This window comes from Schistocerca nitens, chromosome 7 (assembly GCF_023898315.1).
Source record: "Schistocerca nitens isolate TAMUIC-IGC-003100 chromosome 7, iqSchNite1.1, whole genome shotgun sequence".
Lineage (NCBI taxonomy): Eukaryota > Metazoa > Arthropoda > Insecta > Orthoptera > Acrididae > Schistocerca > Schistocerca nitens.
In genome coordinates this window covers 460,037,935-460,052,058 of record NC_064620.1, presented here as the reverse complement: position 1 = coordinate 460,052,058, position 14,124 = coordinate 460,037,935, and the positions used below count along the sequence as shown (strand labels likewise).

At 39.6% G+C, this 14,124-nt stretch overlaps 1 protein-coding gene across 1 annotated transcript in view; it reads right to left on the bottom strand.

The window, feature by feature from the left end:
- The window catches only part of LOC126195691 (cilia- and flagella-associated protein 45-like), a 141,965-nt gene that overhangs the window by 89,451 nt on the left and 38,390 nt on the right, over nt 1-14,124 (bottom strand). The window contains exon 6 of the mRNA XM_049934319.1: nt 9,896-10,069. Coding sequence (XP_049790276.1) covers nt 9,896-10,069 — 174 coding nt within the window. The remainder of the gene's footprint in view (nt 1-9,895; nt 10,070-14,124) is intronic.

The window sequence follows — 14,124 nt, the reverse complement described above, 5'->3', positions numbered from 1 at the left end:
GTGAAGCTACTACAAAAATGTAGGGAGCAATCTAGCAGATAAAATGAAAGCACAACTCTTACTGAGAAAAATAAGTCAAACAAAGTCAAAACAAGTGAAGAACAGCAATGAAAGAATGTTCAATGAATTGACTGACTGACTGTCATGTGACTATGGCCTCCCGTCAGGTAGACCGTTCGCCAGGTGCAAGTCTTTCAATTTGACGCCACTTTGGTGACTTGCACATCAATGAGAATGAAATGACGATGATTAGGACAACACAACACCCAGTTCCTGAGTGGAGAAAATCTCTGACCCAGTCGGGAATCGAACCCGGGCCATTAGGATTGACATTCTGTCGTGCTGACCACTCAGCTACCGGGGTGGTCTTCAATGAATTGAAAAGCAAACTATTACCTGCTGAGTTGCCACAAACTGACTTACTGACATCTGTGAAAAGCAGCCATTGCATAATTTCAACATAACTAAAAAAAATCAAGAAAAAGTTATTCAGACATTAAAACCCTAATCTGGTGTCCAACAAATTTTCCTTCCTTTATTTTTGCTTCACTAATCCTTGTCTCTTAGGAGTAGGGTTACATGAATCTTCATGAATGTTTATCCATGGCTTTCTCAAAGTTTCTGATAAGACCCAATTTAATGTCCTTGTAGGTAAATAGCAATTTTTAGAATCAACAAGAGAAGCATTCACTACAGTCTTTTGTTCAGGTAGTAGTTTATTCTGAGTAGCACTTTTTCTCATAATGATGTTTTTTTCTGCCTCTGCATACTCAAGCTGAATACTGAAGGAAATTGCTATTACTTTGAAATTTGTACATATATGCCACTTGTATATCCCATACTGGAGAAGTGTAAGAAGCAATTTAAAGTACTTATATGTCTCTTTTAGACTAACTTCCCATAATGGAGAAGTAGTGCTTTCAGAATTTCTTTGTTGGTGTCTATGTACAAGTGCCATTAATTTATGCGGAAATCATGGCTGTGATTCCCTATAACAGAGTCAATATCATTACAAAAACGTCATCTTCTGTGAAGAAATATTCAGAATAAACAGCATGGTGGTCCCAACAAACATTCACTTTGTGCTCTGAAGAATAAGAATTCATCCTGTTAATTATGAAGCTAAAAACTCTGCCTATTCCTTTGGCAAATTTAAATCACACGTAAGATGATTGAGATCTACTTGAGACATAAAGTATGGCCTTGAAATATTTGGTACAATGGTCAAGCAGTTCCTCATAAGCCACACATTTCTGTAGTCAATGCTAAGCAGCACTGGAGGCAGTGCAGAGAGCACTGCCAATGGACAGTGGATGATTGGAAATCAATGATTTAGAGTAATGAATAATGCTGTACCCTGTGACAGTCCAATTAAAGCAATTAGGACTGGTGAATGCCTGGAGTGCATTACCTGCCTTAATGTGGAGTACAAACAGTGGTGTTATGGTTTGGTGGTGCTTTTAATGCTTATGTTGTGGTCCCCCTATTGCACTTAAGCCAATGATAAATGCAGAAAGTTTTGAACACATTTTACAGTGTTGTGCACTGTGTACAGTAGAGGAGCACCTTGGAGGCAATGACAGTTTATACCAGTATGACAATGCACTGTGCCATTAAGCAGCATATGGGATGCAATGGTTCATTGGTAATAACATTCCTGAAATGGACTGACCTGCCCAGGGTCCTGAGCTGAACCCAGTGGAACACCTTTTCCATGAAACATAATAATGAGTTAACTCCAGATCTCAGCATGCAACATATAATCTTCTCTGGTTTCGGCTTTTGTGGAAGAATAGGCTGCCATTCCTCCACACAGTCATTCTGACACTGTATTGAATGTATCCCCAGCAGAGCTTTAATGATCATAAAGGTAGAAGGTGACATACCCCAAAGTAATGTCCACTAGTAGGTGTCTAGATACTTTTGATCATATAGTGTATGCTAGCTAATTTTAATCGGGTAAATTAGAAAGAAAGGTGCTACTTTGGAAAAACAGTAGCACCCTCAGTTCTGCTAAGCAACTGCTTCTTATCTCTTATTTGTAGCTTAAGATTCACTTGATAATGTTGGCATTATTCAAGGAAAATTGTTACCTACATCTGTAAATATTGAGATCTGTTTACATAGCATTACTACTTGTCATGCAACTTTGGCCATATCCTCATGACTAACAATACTTTTCAATCATTGGGACTATACTGCTGGCCATCAAATTTGCAACACCATGGAAGTGGCATGCAACAAGTGCCATACTGGCAGCAAGTGTCCTATATGTTAGGATATGCACATGACATCCATTTCAGCAAAACCTTAGAAAGTAGGTGGTAATTTGGTATATAAGGAAATATTACACACCAGGTTTCTCAGTCAGGAATCAGATTGGGAGGTGGGCTGTTTGTGAAGATCACATTATGCCTCACACATGAAGGACAAACATTTATCAGCACATGTCAGCATTCTGCAGTGGCAGGATGGACTATTGAGAGTGCAGTTTATCATTCCACAATATTGGTGCTCAAATTGGTATAGATAACACAATTTTCAAGCAAATATGAAAGCAATACATTGAGGATGACCATACTCACAATGCTGTGCAGGAGCTCAATGTCCCCATGCAATGAGCACGTGAGAGGACAGACACATTGTTCACTAGACCATGCAGAATTGTACAGCCACATCACTTACTATGAGTCACAAAAGGGTCTTGTTTGCAGTAAGATATATGTCCAGTCAGTGATATCTAAAGCACCATGGACTGTCATAATTGTTGTGTCTTCTCCTGGAACAGCTGCAGAGAGGTGTGCCAACAATGGTGTACCAAATGACGACACCAGGTACTGGAGTGGCACCATGTCATCTGGTACTGCATGTCATGTTGGACATATCTGTGTGTGGAGGCTCCAAGGAGAATGAACAGTGCCAATATTTAACGTATTGTATGGAGTGCCAATGGGGGCCTAACAGAAACACCACTGGTTCACAATTTAGACAACACCTGCTACATAAGAGGCATTCAATAAGTAAAACAACACATTTTTTTTCTGAAAGCAGGTTGCTATTATTCAGGATTCCAATACACCATATTATTCTCCACTCTTTTGGCTACAAAACTCTATTTTTCAACATAATCCCTGTTCAATGTGATGGCCTTACACCACCTTACTGGGAGGGCCACTATGCATGCATAGCACCACTGTACTGGTTGATGTTGGAGCCAACTTTTTGCTGCATCAATAACCTTCCCACAAAGTGCATCCTTCATTGAGCCAAACAGATGGAAGTCGAAAGTTGCAAAATCTGGGCTGTAAGGTGGATGAGGAAGAACAGTCCAACAAAGTTTTATGAGTTCCTCTTGGGTGCCCAGACTTGTGTGAGGCCTTGCATTGTTGTGGAGGGGGAGAACAATTGCATTTCTGTAGTGATGGACAAGCTGAAGTTGTTTCTTCAATTTCCTGAGGGTAGCACAACACACTTCAGAGGTGATCATTGCTCCATGAGGGAGGATAGAAAACATAAAACCCCTTCAGAGTTCCAGAAGATCATCACTATGACATTACTGGGTGAGGGTGTGATGGAACATTTTCTTTCAAGGAGAAATGGCGTGACATCACTTCATGGATTGGCATTTTGTTTCCAATTCAAAGTGATGAACCCAAGTTTCCCCACCTGTGACAATGTTCAACTGATGACTGTCACAATCAGTCTCATAATGTGCAAGCAATTTTGTGCAGGTGGTCCTCCATTGCTCCTTATGGCGTTCTGTTAGGTGGTAAGGAAACCAGCAGGAACACACCTTTGATTATTCCAACTGGCGGATGAGTGTGCCAGCACTACCAACAGAGATGTTCAGCTGTGCAGCAAGAGGTTTGCTTGTGATCCATTGATCACTTCAGATGAAAGTGTCTATATGTTTCAACTTTGCAGGAGTCACAGCTGTGTGCAGCCGGCCAGCACACAGGAGATCAGACAGGTTTGCGCTACCTTATTGCAGTGATGACAGATGCCTCACCCAATGACTCATGGAGCTTTTGTCCACTGCCAGGTCTCCACAGACATTCTACAAGCACCTATGAACATCTGTGATGCTCTGGTTTCCTGCCAAAAGAAACTTAGTGACAGATCTCTACTTGGAGTGTACCTCCATTACTGATGTCATTTTCAAGACTACATATAGCACTGCTACCTATCAGAACTTCATGAAACTATAGGGGCTGAATCAGGAATAATCCATAATGTTCCACAACAAATTCTGCTTATTTCAACTGAAACTGGCTGAGAAGAAAATGTGACACATTACTTATTGAATGATTCTTGTATCAGTGACCTGTTAAGGCTGGTGGCTGTGCCCTATTTCAGAGGTCTCTGTGATATTATTTTTCTACAAGAGGTACAAGATGGTATGTTGCTCCTGCTGCTCTGACCTGCCTCACAATACAAATGTTTGAAAGTTGCCTTGGACAGCACATGCTCCAGATCTCTCATCCATTGAAAACATTTAGTTATGGGTTGCTGTGAGCCTGGTGTGCCATCACTTGCTAGCCACTGTGGGTGCTGAACTTTGGTTGCAACAGCATAGAATGATGTAACTCTGTCATCCACACCAGGTTTAACACCATGCCCAGACAGTTAGAGCTATTGTTGCCACCAGAGTTGGCAACTCTGCATTCTAAGTTTCAGATCCTATTTACTGTAAATCACTTACAAATTTAACCTTACTACATTGTGTTTGCACAATGAGTACTATTTCTTTACTATATATCCTTACTGGGGTTGCAATTTTAGCAATCAGCAGTGCAGTTATTCAGATAACTTGTAGAAAAAGTTTTTAATGAGATATATTTGTAACTTACGTATATTTCTAACTTTGTTTCCTCATAGATTCAACTCTACCAGTATCTCACTTTTCCTTTTAATCTACTGGGAAGTTTCGTGCATATTTTGTTCCAGAGTGAAATATTTGTTCTGGAAACAGCCATCGAAGCTGTGGCTACACCATTTCTTCATGGTATTCTTTCTTTATGGAGTGCTAATCTAGCAAGATGTGCAGGGAAGTTTCTGTGCAGGTTTAATACATCTACATCTACATTTACATTTATACTCTGCAAGCCACCCAACGGTGTGTGGCGGAGGGCACTTTACGTGCCACTGTCATCACCTCCCTTTTCTGTTCCAGTCGCGTATGGTTCGCGGGAAGAACGACTGTCTGAAAGCCTCTGTGCACGCTCGAATCTCTCTAATTTTACATTCATGATCTCCTCGGGATGTATAAGTAGGGGGAAGCAATATATTCGATACCTCATCCAGAAACGCACCCTCTCGAAACCCGGCGAGCAAGCTACACCGCGATGCAGAGCGCCTCTCTTGCAGAGTCTGCCACTTGAGTTTGCTAAACATCTCCTTAACGCTATCACGGTCACCAAATAACTCTGTGACAAAATGCGCCGCTCTTCTTTGGATCTTCTCTATCTCCTCCATCAACCCGATCTGGTACGGATCCCACAATGTTGAGCAATACTCAAGTATAGGTCGAACTAGTGTTTTGTAAGCCACCTCCTTTGTTGATGGACTACATTTTCTAAGGACTCTCCCAATGAATCTCAACCTGGTAGGCACCTTACCAACAATTAATTTTATATGATCATTCCACTTCAAATCGTTCCGCATGCATACTCCCAGATATTTTATAGAAGTAACTGCTACCAGTGTTTGTTCCGCTATCATATACTCATACAATAAAGGATCCTTCTTTCTATGTATTCGCAATACATTACATTTGTCTATGTTAAGGGTCAGTTGCCACTCCCTGCACCAAGTGCCTATCCGCTGCAGATCTTCCTGCATTTCGCTACAATTTTCTAATGCTGCAACTTCTCTGTATACTACAGCATCATCCACGAAAATCCGCATGGAACTTCCGACACTATCTACTAGGTCATTTATATATATTGTGAAAAGCAATGGTCCCATAACACTCCCCTGTGGCACGCCAGAGATTACTTTAACGTCTGTAGACGTCTCTCCAATTGATAACAACATGCTGTGTTCTCTTCAATCCAGCCACAGCAAAAAACATGTTCTAAAATTCTACAACAGATCGACGTCAGAGATATAGGTCTATAGTTTTGCGCATCTGCTCGATGACCCTTCTTGAAGACTGGGACTACCTGTGCTCTTTTCCAATCATTTGGAACCTTCCGTTCCTTTAGAGACTTGCGGTACACGGCTGTCAGAAGGGGAGCAAGTTCTTTCGCATACTCTGTGTAGAAACGAATTGGTATCCCATCAGGTCCAGTGGACTTTCCTCTGTTGAGTGATTCCAGTTGCTTTTCTATTCCGTGGACACTTATTTCGATGTGGGCGAGAGAGACATTGGCAGATGCGGTGTGGGTTGTGCTTGGATTCATGTGTTGCTAAGAAATTTCAAAACAGCACACACTCTGCTGCAGAGATTCATTTGTAACTACATGAATGTATAAGTACATAAAATTTCTGATCAGCTTTCTCTTTGAATTAAGAAGAAATGTTTAGTAGGTCATAAAAAGGGACAGAAGTAGCATAATACTTGTATGATTGTTTTTCACATTCATTGTCAAATGGAAGCCTACTTCTCTATTTGCTATTTTCTATTAGTCTGTTATCTACATGTGAGAATAAACCAAATGTTGTACATGAATTGGTATGTAATATGAATACAAAACACAATATTTTATATGAATTTCTAATTCGTTAGAACAGCTAAGCATATGGTGTCCAAGGAAAAAAGCTACATAAAATATGTATTTTAAAGAAAAGTAATATAAATAATTTTTAAAATCTACATAATACTCTCTGGCCATCTGGCACACAGATGTATGTGATCCAGAATCCACAAGGCACATGACACTGCAATGTTATACTTAATATCAGAACAAAACTAAATTCCCTCAATTTCCAGATAGTTAGTCCCTGGTTCACCGAGGCACATCTCAGGACACACAGGGGCTGTACTGTCATGCCACCCAAGGTGTAGAGATTGGGTGGTGGCTGTTAGCATTTCAGGAAACCTTTGCTGATCCTTTCGAGGCTCATCTCCTCCTTGCTTCTGGAAGGTTATTGTAGAGGGATGTTCTGCTGTGGTGCATCTTGTTGTCATGGTGCATGGCATCTTGTTGGTTGCCTCTCAGCCGTGTAAGCTGGCAGATAGTAAGCAAGTTCAACTTCTCTTCTTATTATGTTACAGACTGACGTATTACCAAAGACAGTCAGTCGTATTCTGCTCTGTAATATCATATCTAACGGCACACTTACAAACAATGTGGTCCAGGGTGCTGATTGTTCCATATTTGCTATTGTCTGTGACTGTGTTGCATATTCTCAGTCAGTAGATGAGATATGGACTATGTACCAAAGGGCAGTGTATAGCTACTTTGTCAGAAGAAAATGTGACATTACTTACTTTACTTTTATTTTAGCAAAGAACTGGTAGGGTCCTCTTCCTATTTCTGCCCTGTCCCAGATTTCTTACTACTTTGTATCAATGCATGCCTTTAGTTCCTTATTTGATGTGGCTCTTGCACCAGGATATTCTTTACTACTCGTATTCACCCTTTTTTATCCAATATTGTACACCTCTCTTTCTTACAGCTATGTTTAGTGACAGTAAGCCTAGTATCACCAACAGCACCTCTCTCAGTGCTGTTGCATACCTGCATGTCAGGCACAAGAATATACTTCCTTGTGCTCACTGAAGAGCCTGTGCTGTCTTCCCTTTCTAGCACTGTGAGCCCACAGTACTAATTAAGACTGCATTATGACATGTTCTTACTGCATTCAGATGCAACTGAAAGCTAATTTAGCCAATTCTTGTTATTTTGCTCAGGATTTCAATGCCTGTCCAGAAAATTATCTCTGCATGTACATGAATGTTTTGATATTTCTGCTGAGGTACCTATATACTTCCTTTCTCTTGACAGTTTGCTCATTTCTGATTGTGGGGTTTCTTGATAATGTTCCTTTTATAACATATAAACTGTTTTGAGTGTTGATGGCATTAATTAATTTTCTATGCAACAGATACTATTTGTATCCAGAATTTCCCTACTGTATTCTTCTAATTTAGCACTTGTGTTAGCAGATACTATAATTAGCAGATCATCTGTATAGACAATGCAGCCAAGGGTGCCCTTACCTGGGGGCAAGAGGGGGCCACAGCTGCCCCTAGCTCTCAGGGAAAGGTATTTTTCTTTCAAGAAAATGATTTAAAATTTGGTATTACCAAGATTTTTTTTAAAAACAGAAGTGGACTTACAAGTCAACATTTGTCTTCCAAAATATTAAAAATACTCTGTACCGACAGGTCTGCCCCCCTCCCTCCTCCCCATACACACTAGAAACTGCCATATGGGCATTCTTTAGTACAGCCTCTGATATTTGTCATGTTCTGAAGCCGTGTCAATAACAGCTCTATGCCACCATTCAAGCACTTTGGGCCGTAACACAGCCCTGAGCATTTGGTGATTTTTTCACAATCTTCTCTCCTGAGAATTCCAATTTCACCTGTCCATCTGGAAAGCATATACTTAATAGGTTATTGATTGTGCTCATATTTTGCACAGTTTTAGTTCATACATAGCTGTAGAAAATGCTGCTCTAGTACAGTGCACTTCTCAAAAACTTTTGAGAAATAATGGTCAAATATTTTCAAGACTGTTGAATATGATACAAGAGCACTAGTCATCAATCAGCATCATTAGCACAACTGGATAAACTGGTAAACTAGACATCTGTCATCCTTCATTCTAGTGTTGTCATATTTTTTTCTTTTACTGATCTTCTACGAAAACCTTATATCACTGCAACAAATCATATTTGTTTGGAAAATGACAATAACAATAATAATAATAATAGCAATAATAATGTTAACCATTATCGTACATTCATGGAGAGGTAAAATCGAGGTATAATAAGAAATCATGATGAAATGAACAGTTATTTATCGACGCCATTCATGTGCATATTTTAGTGAAGTCATGTTGAGCCATACCTGCTTTGAATAATGTACACTGTATTTGTGACACATTCACAAATTCATTGAAAAAATGTTCATTTCATCACAATTCCCTGTTATATTTTGCCATAAATATACTACAGTGATTATAATTATTATTTCTTTCCAAAGAGACATGATTTATTTTAGTGAAAGAAGCATTTGATTTCATTTTTATCCAGCTGTGCTAATGACTGTTCTTGGTGGCTGACACTCTCATGTGCTACTCAACAGGCTCATAAGACTATGAACCTCAGTTTCTGAGAAACAACTGAGAAGCACCTCATACTAGAACAGTACACATAAATCTAAGTATGAACTACAGTCATGTAGAAGATCAGCAAAATCTGCACCCAGTACAAAGTAGCATGCAATAATTTATTGGGTTGTTCTGGAACTGAATCAGACACATGGCTAGAAATCATAAAACTGTATTTCTGCTATGCAAGACTTGCTTCATTAAGCAGTTGCTGTGAGGCTGTTTCTTGAGGCAGATGTCTTGGTCTTTCATTGACAGAGCAAAACATGGTGCAAAAGAGACATGGGAAGGGTGAGCCATCAGTTTAGATGAGAGAACTAAATCATCACACTTTTGTTGTACTTCCTCCTTTCCTCCTGGTTCATTGTCTCTCAGACAACAAGGAACAATGTTTACATCATGTGAGACAAGAGAAGTGAGCCAGTTTGTTTTGAACCCAAAACTGACAGGTATCTTGCTCACTGTGAAACACATTTTTTGGCAGGGACATCATTTACACTAGCTAAGACTTGACTCGCAAAGTTGTATGATTGGGGTCTCATGCATGAGCATTAAGTTTCTGTGGCTGCCTGTTGAATGACCAGTCCATACTTGTATCCAGTGGCAATCACCTTGCGGTCTGCATCACGCTGCTCCTCGAGTGCCTCCTTCTTCGAGCGCAGCAGCTGCTCATTGAGCTCTGCCAGTTTGATCCGCGATGCTTGCTGCTCAGCAGTCCTCTTGCGCAGTGCCTCCAGTTCTTCCAGCTGTAACTTCATCTGCGCCTCATTGATCCGCCGGCTCTCCTGCAATTTGAAGCAAAAAGTAAACATTTTATTGGAAAGTAAAACTATGTCTGTCATATTACTACGGAACTGCACTGCCAGTCAGTGGCAGTTCATCCATGTAGCACATGCTACAACTTCTACATGGTCAGGGGCCATGAAACGCCAATTTTTGTCATGAGAAAATTAGCCATTAGAGGGTGTGAATTGAAAATAACCCTGATTACACATATTTGCATGATTTGGCAGTATTTTTAAAGCACTGGAAATAATAGATTATTGACATAAATCTGAGCATATTTTTACATGTTTGAAGTAAACATTAACTGTAAATTTACTTCATTAAACAACATTTTTTCTATGACAAATTGACACAAGTTTTATTTATGTGTTCAATTCTACTATGGTCATCTGTACTACTGGCACAGATCCAGTGCTAGGTTCTATTTCAGTTGTTTCCATTTAGGTTTTGGAAGTCAGCCTTTCAGTTTCCCTCTTTTTTATTATTGCTATTTTTGTCATGGATCTTTCACCTTCTGCCTTTCTTACTCAACTTCTGTATTGCTTGTTGATTGTAGCTATAGACTCACAAATGTTGTTGAATTTGCTATTTACATCAAGTATGGTCAGCCTGAGAATAAGTGCTTTTATCTGGCTGGAAAATTACTGGTCTAGTCCAAGCAACAAAGGAAAATTAGAGGAACAAATTCATGTAGTCACAAATTTTTCACAGTGGTAGGAGAGAGTGCCATGGACAACATACTAAAAATCATGATTGGTGCAGAGTGAACATGGCAGAGGTGGGGGGAAGGGGGCGGGAGGGGCCTTAAAGATGACTTTCTTATGTTTTCCTTGAATAACTCATAAACTGCAGCTGGTAGCAAAAACATCTTCCCAGTACAAAATTAAACTTCATTACATGTCCTACAAAGAAGGTCCTATTCATTTCTTATTACTAATAGTTATGCATGCAGGGGATGGAAAAACTGCAGGTTATTAGAACTAGTGTTTTAATGTGAAATGAAGTGGGTTAAGAACAAATATTAAACATGTGTAACACATCTACATGCAGTAGAATTGCATTAAGAGATAAATTGTGTTTTGGAAGTGTGGTGTGCTGGAGTGGTGGTGGAGAACAGATATGTGAGGGAAAGAAAGTCATCAGATTGAGGTCTTGCAGTTCCCTCCTTCATATGTCAGCAAACTGAAGAGCAAGCAGGCAATTTCCTATTCTCTCTACTTCACTATGTCACAAAAAGCAACTACAGGGTGTTTTATAAAGTTATATCAATCTTTCCACAGCTTACCTTATAAATCTCTGGCAATGCAGTATGCAAATGTGTCTGGCACTGTTTATTTTCCACAACATGCATTAATAATATACCTATGAAAGACAGATGTGAGTTGCTAATAATACTAATGTAAGGAATGCATATGGACAGATTCTAGGTAAATCTCTGCTCACTGTTCTGCAATGCAAAAGGGAAATTATTTCTTTGTTATCTTGTACAGCAGCTGTAACATTCTTCTGGGAAAGGTGACTTCCTCCACCATGAGAACTGCTCACTTTTTACTTTACAAAAAGACAATATCTCCTCAATGTTTTATGTCCAGTTCTCTTATGTGAACATACAAAATAACTTCACTGAACTCATGTTTACATAGAGGAGTTATTTTTCATTTATTAAGTGAGTACTTATTTGCAGTTCTTAATTGAGCTTGAACTTAAATAACCTCAACAGTTAGTGCTTTCACATGGCTACCACAATGAAGAGCCAATCCCAAGTTAACATGTTAGTTTAATTGTCTCTACTAGATATTTTGACATGCAAAGCATTACAGCAAATTATTGTTCTAAATTTCAACATGATCAGTCTCATTCCATCAGACATTTTCTCACCCTTCTTTCAAGACATTTTGTGTTTGTGTGGTAAATGCCTCTGCTCAGTGCAGCCCACTTTGCAAGTTCTTGCTGCTTGCAATTCCTGTATGGAAGAGATTTATGCAGTCTGCCACTAAAAGAGTTAATGGTGAGAGAAGTGCAGTAACTTTCTGGTCATTCACCAGTTCAGCACCCAGTGACTACAGTATGGTTACACAGATTTACAATATGCTGTCAACAATAGACAGCAGCAGGATACCACATTTACTAGATCAATCCCTTTCCCACCAACACTACATAGGTCACTGGCAACATCATGCTTAAAAATTAAATAGTTCTCAGCCATTATTTATATGAACATACTCCACATAAAAGTTGTCTTAAAAACTGTGAATAAGTATTTACTTAATAAACTGAAAATAACTCCACTATGTAAGCACAAGGTCAGTGAAATTACTTTGTTTATTGACATGAGAGAAATGGACAGGAAATGCTGGAAAGGTATAGTCTGCCTGTAAACCGAAAAGTGGCCAGTGCTGGTGGTGGTGCAAGTTGCATTTCACAGAAGAAAGCTAAGAATTAATTTCACATGTAGCACTACAGAACAGTGTGCAGGGAACTGTGCAGAATCTGTCGATATTCATTTTTTGCATTAGCACTGTAAGTAACTCTTATTTGTATTCCACGTATTGTTAATGCACTTTGTGGAAAATAAACAACCTCCTGGCCATGTCTGCTCACCGTGTTGCCACTAATTCATAAGGTGCTCACTCTTTAGTTTGCAGACCTATGAAGAAAGGAAGTGCTTAACTACAAACCAGTGACCTACCTTCCCTCATGCATCTGCCCTCCATTTCATCCTCCCTCCACCTCATTATACTCCCAAAACACAAATTATTCCTTAATACAGATCTAATACACTTAAATGTTGTACACAAATTTAATATTTGTTCTTAACACACTTCATTTAACAATAAGCATTAATTTTATACCATTAAAAATATTTTAATAATTTGTGGTTTTCCATCCCCTGCAATGTGGAAACTATTAGTCCTAGAAAAAATAATAGGATCTTTTTGTAGGAAACTGGATGGCATTTAATTCTGTACTGGGAAACGTTTTTGCTAGAAGCCACATCCTATGGAAAATAACGTGACATGAAAACAAAAGTTCTCAGAAACATCAAGAAATTGTACTTTTTGCATTTATACTTGCATAGCACCCATGGATGGGCTCTTAGCCACCTGAAGTCGCCCACCCACAGCTGACCATACCTGCTCCAAACGAAAATGCTGACGTCATCATGAGTCCAAGAAAGGCGAGAAGTACGAGACAGAAAGGGATAGAACTTTCACTAAGAACAAATATCAGAAAGATTAATTATTCCCAAACATAACCTATGCATAAATTACCGAAACAAACAAACAGTCCTTCCATTTAAATGTTTGCATATCCATCATCTGCAGGCTAGTTTTACGGACTTTATGACAATACTGATACTGGCAAATGCACAGTTCAGTACTGTACTGTAAAAATTACGAACCTGTCAAACTTTATTACTATTAGGGCAGTGGGCTCATGCGTGAATGGAAATATGGATTGCAGAGGGAGGCGTGCACGGTAGTCCATGCTCTTATGGAGCCGTTCTGGAAAGCCACTGGCCCAAGGTGGTGTAGTGGTTACCACCTGTGCGCAGTGAGACCTGGATTAGGATCCCAGCATAGGTACAAATTTTCATTTGTCCTTTCAGTCTGCGTATATACTTCATAAATGTTTGAGACTTGAAAAAGTCTCTGGGACTGTGTAGTTTCCTTTGATTCAAGCAACTATGCCTGGGTTCAGGCAGGATCATCCGGTTTATTCGAAGCTCAGGTGCTATTCCAATACAGTTGGAGAGTATCTGCAATGCTGTTCGAGTTTAATGGGGATACCAAGTGGTCTGAGCTGTGAATGGGAATTTACATAGAAGAGAGAGTTGTGCTAGGATAATCCATGCAGTTGTGCAAGGCATCTGCATCACGGTGGGCATAACGGTTAGTGCAAATGCCTAATAAGCTGGAGATCCTGGGTTTAAATCCCAGTCTGGCGCACATTTTCACTCGCCGTTTTTGAGCCCACAGAAAGTCCCGATGCAGCTGATGTCATTAGGTCCTTTCCTTCTCTTTGTCCCCCTCCACCTTCAATTTACATAATA